Genomic DNA, 6,708 nt, shown 5'->3' with positions numbered 1-6,708 from the left:
CACACACACACACCAGAGCCTCCTGTCTTCCCAATGTTCTAGGTGGCAGGTGAAGGGTTTGGAAAGGGCAGTTCGGGCTGAAGGTGGAGGGTGCAGAGGGCCCTCACCATGCCGATGAACTCCATCTCCACCTGCCGGTCCACCTGGGTGCGCTTCCTCTGCTGGTGGCCTTTCCACACCTGGTGGGAGGGTGGGGGCAGGACTCAGGGAGGGGCTCCTGGACCCCCTGAAAGGCAGAAACCCAGAACTCTCCAAGAGGGAGGCTTTGGAGGCAGGAGACAGCTTGGGTTGGGAAGGAATGGTGAAGGAATGACGGGGGACTGTGGCAAACCCTAAAGTGTCATATGGGGTGAGCTCGTAGAATCACTCTCCACTTGCGAACCTCGCAGGGGCAGCCTCTCCTCCAAGGAGCACTTCAGTTGCCCCCCCCACCCCCCTCGGCCTTTTCAGAACACTAAGGCGTTTAGAACACATATTTGATTCCACTGCCCAGGGACAAAGAAATCTGCACGGCAGGGGCTGGGCTGACCCTGGGCAAATGCCCACCTTTTGCTCACAAAGAAACTGATATCAGAGATGAGACATCATCAAGGTGGACTGAAGGCTGGGGCCAGGCTTCCCGCCTGACTCCTGCCTGACCCAGGGCTCTTTGCTAGGCCCTGGCCCTCCAATGTGTACGTCCCATATGCACGTCAGGGAAGGGGCGGCCCTGAGCAGAGTGGGACCCTGTACTTCCCATCGCTGTGAAACTTTCTGGGTTGAGGGAGGGTGGGGCTTCAAAGGACGGGGCTCTAGAAGGCACCGCGCTGGGGGTCCCCAAACTATACTCGGCATGGTTCTCATTATCTTGGTTGCCAGGAGGCTCCAGCAACATCGAGTGGCTCGTTTTTGAACTGCTGGAGTGTTTCTGGAACGATCACCTGCTGTGTTCAGCTACACTATTAGGCATCTTTCTTCCCTGCTTTTAACGATCCTTCTGTTTCTGGGGTTTGTATGATACCCACCCCCTTTCAGTCCTCTCGGGGATGGAGGTGCAGAATAAGTAATAAACAGATAAGAGGCATGTTTATGGGCAGAACGAGCCCTCTATCCAGGAGAAGTTTGGGCTCGCATGATGGCGAATGGGGTTCAGCCACGGAGACCCTCGTGACCCTGCTCACCCTGGCTGTGGGTTCAGAAGACCCTGCCCTGACCCTTTGCCCGGGGACCTTGCCCTGCAGAAGACCCTTTGCCTGGCTCCAGGATACCTTCTGTATGATGACAGAGGCTTGCTCCTGGCTGAACTTGTGCCTCCCCTCTTCCCGGGTCCTCCGGTCTAGTTCCTCCTCTCTCCGAATCTCCCTCATGAACCTGGCTCGCAGTCGACCCTGCCGGGCCCGCTCGGCCTTTTGCAGCAAGCATATAGCCTCAACCTGGTGCATTCCTGAAAAGCTCTGGCCGGACAGGGAGAGAAAAGGGTCAGGCTGCGTGGGGTGGGGCCTAGCAGACCAGCTACACGGGTGGAGCCAGGCGTCTTGCTGCCTACATCCTCACCCCTTCCTCTCCCCCACCCCCACCCCCCACTCAATCCCTTGGCACTGGAAGATGATCATGAGCACAGGACCAGCCAGGAAGAGAGCCAGGGGTCACTTAAAAGGTGTGCCCTAAGGGGCCTATGGAACAAGGCAGGGCCCCCCCTCATGCTCCAATGCTCCATCTTACTGGGGAGACGGTGGAGTCCAGGGTATCCTCCCCGAGCCCCCACACCTTCTCAGGGGCCCCTGGCTCCATCTTGGACAGGATTTCCGCCAACAGCAAGCTCCGGTCCTTCAGCACGCTGGCCTGCTCCAGGAGGAAGTATTTGGGAATTGGCACCTCCAGGTCTTCCTTTGAGGCAATGTGGGGGAGGAAGGTCAGGAATCAGAAAGAAAGCAGGGCCATTTTCAGCAGCTCACCGTCTTGGGCACTGTGGTCCTGAGGTCCTGAACCTAAAGCCCGGAGGGAGGTGGGGTGGGTGGGGACTCTTTGGTTTGGGGGAAGGACCTCCTCAAGCTGTCCGTCTCTCCAACTGTCCACTTGGATGGATACTGGAGAACCAAGTGATGATCATGGTGGCAAACTGCATCAGAATCATCTGGGAAATTCTCAGAAATCCTGATTCCCAAGACACTCCTGGGCCCCACAGGAAGACGGGGTGGGGGGGTGGGGGGGCCGGGTAGGTGGATGAAGAGGGTTAACACAGGCATGGCCACTGGCCATTGGAGTCCACCCAGACCTGGTGACCTGCTGCTCAGTGTCCTTTTGGAGCACAGTTCTCCTCTGACACCTGGGGTCCCTGTGATTGGAGTTAACCCCAGCACCACCAGAAGGCCCCTTGGGCCCTCCCAAAACAAAGCCTTTGCATCAAGGTCTTACTGGTTCACAGCTGAATCTGATGCAGCCAGCTGTGAAATGTGGAGACTTCCTGCTGTGGGCTTGGACTGGAACTGTGCTGGGGACCCAGGGGCCCAACCGGGCGCAGGTCTGAGCCCTTGGCATCGTGCTGGCCAAAGCACACAGACCACTTGAGGGTCTGGTTAAGAGGCAGGACTGCCGCCTTTCACTGCGGGCTAGACCGGAGCATGCGCACACGGAATCCAGGAACAGGAATGGGAGTAGCAATACCAGGAGGACTGGGAAGGTGGGGAGCGGAGGGGAGGAAGAGGGAACCGATTACAATGATCGACACATACCCCCCTACACACACACACATACATACACCCAGGGGGACAAACGACAGAAACCATGGGAGAAGGTAGACATCGGTCGTTGTAAGATATGAAAATAATTTATAATTTATCAAGGGGTCGGGAGGTGGGGGAGGGAGGGGAAAAAAGAGGAGCTGATACCAAGGGCTCAATTGAAAGTAAATGTTTAGAAAAGAATGGTGACAACGTATGTACAAATAGGCGTGATACAATTGATGCATGGGTTGGTCTAAGAACTCTAAGAGCCCCAAATAAAACGATCTTTTAATCAAAAACGACACAGGCAGGGCTGGCTGGGCCGGGATTCTGCACTCTAGCTGGTGCAAGCCTGGAGGAGAGAGACTGGAGGAACGCGGCTCTAGGGCTCTCCTCGCCCATCCCCCGCCCCGGTCCCCATCCGCGCCCCCCACCCCACCCCACTTCTGGGCATCCCAACCGAAGCAGAAGCAGCCCTAGCTCCACCCAGGGGGCCCCTGGCCCCGCACCGGCGTGAGCTTGAGCTCGGGCAGCAGGTCGTCGAGGCAGCGGTACTCGCAGAAGTCAGTGCGCACCAGCTCCTCCTGCAGCTCCAGCACGCGGCCCGCCACCCCGTCCAGCAGCCGCCGCAGCAGCCGCCGCTTCTGCGGCTGCAGTATCTGGTCATAGATGGTGTCCAGGCGGCGCAGCAGCCACAGGTAATTGAGATAGAGCGCAGAGAGCCTGTGCTGGAGGGACTGGCGCTCCCGGTCGGGCACAGGGTCGAGGAGGGGCTGCTCCTGGTCCAGCAGCTCCTGCAGGGTCACGTGGGAAGACTCCCAGAGGCGCTGGTAGGCTCTGGGGTGGGGGTGGGGGTACAGGGGGAGGCTTTGAGGCACTGCTGGGGCACCGGTGGGGGGGCTACTGAGGCCTCCAAGGAGCATGAACACTAGGTTCCAGAGGTACGAAGTCCAGGTTATTTGTGGGGAGGGAGCTCAGATTGAATTTCCATGGTGAGAATGGAAATAGGGGAGGGGGGCCTTGGGAGAAGCAAGGATGGTTGATGCTCCCCCTCGCCTCCCCCCCCAACCCCCCAGAGGCAGAAGAGGAGTGCTGGTGCCCTCCTGTCTAAAAGGAGCCTTCTGAAATCAAGGATGAAGGCGCCACCCAGAGAGGTTGGGCAGTCGGGTGCACGGTGGGCAAGCAGAGACAAGAATCCCTACTCGAGAGTCTAGGTAGGTTCTCAAAGTGACGATCCAAAGGCAGCTTGAGGAACAATGTCCCTTGGCAAGGGAAGCCCAGGAAGCAAGGGCTGCTTGCCAGGAGCCCAGTCCCAGGGCGCTGGAACAAGCTGGGCCCCTTGCTCTTCTCAGCCCAGCGGGAGCCCCATTCCAGAGCCTACTTACCCCTCAGACATGGCTCCTGCCCCTCCTCACACTGCCCTCCCCTGTGAGCAAGCTGACCAAGGAACCCTAGAACCACCCCCAGTTCCACTCTGACTCCAATTCCGAGGCCCGATTGTCAACGCTCTGTCCCACTGGACCAGTGTTCCGAGGCACGGAAGAAAGGGCTGGGCGTGCAGGGTCCGCTCACCTCTTGGAGGCTGTCTTGCACGCGCTCAAAGGAGAGGGCTATGGCCGCAAATTCAGGAGAAGCAGGCCTGGGGAGGCCGGGGCCCAAAGTGGGGGTCAAATAATTGAAGGCCTTGGTTTAAAACTCCCCAAAAGCCACAGAGCTTGGGGAGAATGGTGGTCATCAAGGAATTCATTCCTCCAGTGGCAACCTTTTCCTTAATCCCAGCTTCCCATCACACCCAGCTTCCCTTCCCTCCGATAGATGCCTGACCAACGTGCGACGTGAGGGGAAGGGGCAGTGGATTTCTCCGGGACTTGGAGTCAGAGGCCTGGGTGAAATTCAGGCTCTGAAGTCCTGTTCTTCCCTCCTTGGAAGTGAGCATAAGGAGATGTCGCAGCGAGGTCTGCAGAGAAGCGATAGCTGTACCTGGGAAGAAGCCCATCGGAAAGTGTGGCATTGGGCAAGGTTTGGGCTCCTTCTGAGCCTTCTGTGGGCCGCAGGTTCAAGGGTAACACAAAAACAGTCCGCTGGCCACAGCCTGCTCCTGTGCGAAGTAGGGACTTATGAATCAATAAAGACACGAGGAGCCAAGAAGATGGGGCAGCGGCGAGGACCAAGCAGAGATCCATCCTCTGCTTTCAAGTGTGCATCTAAATTGCCCGAAAAGCCTGTTGAAATACACCTTCTGAATCAAAGAGCTGACAAGCTTCCAGATGCTGTCGATCAAGATAATCACACCCTGACTAAAGCTCAAAAGCCTCACTACCACCAACTCATAGCAACGCAGCGGAAAAACAGCAAAACTGCCCCCGTGACTTTGAGGCTGAATGACTTCATGGGAGCAGAAAGCCTCATCTTTCTCCTGCACAGGGGCTGGTGGGTTTGGACCGCTCCCCTTGTGGTTAGCAGCCCAGCGCCTAACCCACTATGCCACCAGAGCTCCTACATGGTCAATAATGAGGTATAAGAGAGAGTAGTTGAGTTAGTTAGTGGTTGCTTGGGCCTCTTTCTAGTTGTGCCTGAAACATAGGCAGTATGTTCCAATCTCATGAAGTAAGTCTCCTTGTGAGGCTTGTTTCAAGGAGACCCACGGACGGCACATAGCATTCCACTCAAATGCCAGCCACTCCTGAAAGGGAAGCCTGTTTAAGACATGCAGTTAAAGGTGATAATCACCGGTCTAGCTAGCTACCATAAGTCCCACTCTTTGCCGACCCTCTGAAAGCTTGAAGGGATGGGTCCCATGTTTAAAATAGAATAGGCAGAGAGAGAAATGTGATTAAATTGTTATCTATGGTGAATCCAGGTGGCAGACGTGTGTGTATTGTACTTTCTTGTAATTTTAATAATAAAAAAAAACCATGTTGGGACGGGCAAAAACCTCCCCCTTAACTGGTTCTGAAATTCAAGGGAAAGACGCCCGCGGTGAGCTTCACTGGAAACTGATCTGGGCCATGGGGTTTGCATCCTGAAGGAAGGTCTTTGTGGTCCTGTGCTTAAGCCAGTGCCTGCTACACAGGACATGAGAGATGGCATCGGTCACAGACTGTTCAGGTTACGAGGGGAATTGGAAGAGGCATTTCAGGCCCATGAAAGTCAAAGAGAAAGAGCTGCAGCCCAGCCAGAGCTCAGTTCACACCCGCCAGCCCTGCCTCAGTGACCTGCCCCTGTTAACAGTTCGTGGATACACCCAGAGAGCAATTCTTAAAAAGTGTGGGTACGTTATCGTTGCCCCTCCTGTGGCAGCCCTAGGCAGGAATGCTGACTAGTGGCCCGGATAACACACCCCTTCCACAAACCACCACAGAGTGCAGCGGCAATTCACCCTTTATTCAGCCAGGCCCGGCTCACTTGGAGCTGATGTACTTCGTGACGGCCTTGGTGCCCTCAGACACAGCATGCTTGGCCAGCTCCCCAGGCAGCAGCAGGCGCACGGCTGTCTGCACTTCCCGGGAGGTCAAGGTGGTACGGCCGGAGTACTGGGCCAGCTGGGTGGCCTCTGCTGCCAGTCGCTCAAACACATCGTTCACAAAGGAGTTCATGATGCTCATGGCCTTGGAGGAGATGCTGATGTCAGGGTGCACCTGGGAGAAGCAGCAGGACCTGCGGGTTAACAACTCTATAAAGCTCAGTCGAGGACTGTAAGGCCTCTTCTCACTAAGTGCCGGCTGCATCAGTATTCGCAGATGGCCTCACCGGTTAGGGTGTCGCCCTGGCACGTCTGCAGTGTTCCAGTCTGGATGCAGCCTAGGGTTTACCACCGAGGCGTCTGTTTGGTTAGTTTCTATTAATCGTGTGGAAAAGGTACATCCTTAAAAGCTCTTGTCTGGAAAACTTCAAGAAGTTAGTGGGAAATGGCATGAAAAGATAAGGGAATAGAAGCAACAAAGCCCACATGGAAGCACACCAGCCTACGCAACCACGAGGTGTCGAAGGGATCAGGTGTAAGGCA

General features: G+C 56.1%; 2 protein-coding genes across 2 annotated transcripts in view; both read right to left on the bottom strand.

Moving 5' to 3' along the window:
• The window catches only part of IQCA1L (IQ motif containing with AAA domain 1 like), a 12,120-nt gene extending 8,022 nt beyond the window's left edge, over nt 1-4,098 (bottom strand). Inside the window, exons 1-5 of the mRNA XM_045290147.1 lie at nt 4,088-4,098; nt 3,212-3,539; nt 1,747-1,866; nt 1,248-1,433; nt 108-179 (exon numbers count right to left, since the gene is read on the bottom strand). Of these exons, the coding sequence (XP_045146082.1) occupies nt 108-179; nt 1,248-1,433; nt 1,747-1,866; nt 3,212-3,539; nt 4,088-4,098 (717 nt within the window). The remainder of the gene's footprint in view (nt 1-107; nt 180-1,247; nt 1,434-1,746; nt 1,867-3,211; nt 3,540-4,087) is intronic.
• Nucleotides 4,099-6,103: 2,005 nt separating this feature from the next.
• Nucleotides 6,104-6,708, bottom strand: part of LOC123521648 (histone H2B type 2-E1) — a 3,678-nt gene continuing 3,073 nt past the window's right edge. The window contains exon 2 of the mRNA XM_045289863.1: nt 6,104-6,340. Within this exon, the coding sequence (XP_045145798.1) occupies nt 6,104-6,340 (237 nt within the window). The remainder of the gene's footprint in view (nt 6,341-6,708) is intronic.

The sequence above is a fragment of the Echinops telfairi genome, unplaced genomic scaffold (assembly GCF_000313985.2).
Source record: "Echinops telfairi isolate 266 unplaced genomic scaffold, ASM31398v2 ScPeMD7_31;HRSCAF=116, whole genome shotgun sequence".
NCBI classification, from domain to species: Eukaryota; Metazoa; Chordata; class Mammalia; order Afrosoricida; family Tenrecidae; genus Echinops; species Echinops telfairi.
This window is presented reverse-complemented; position numbering and strand designations above follow the sequence as displayed.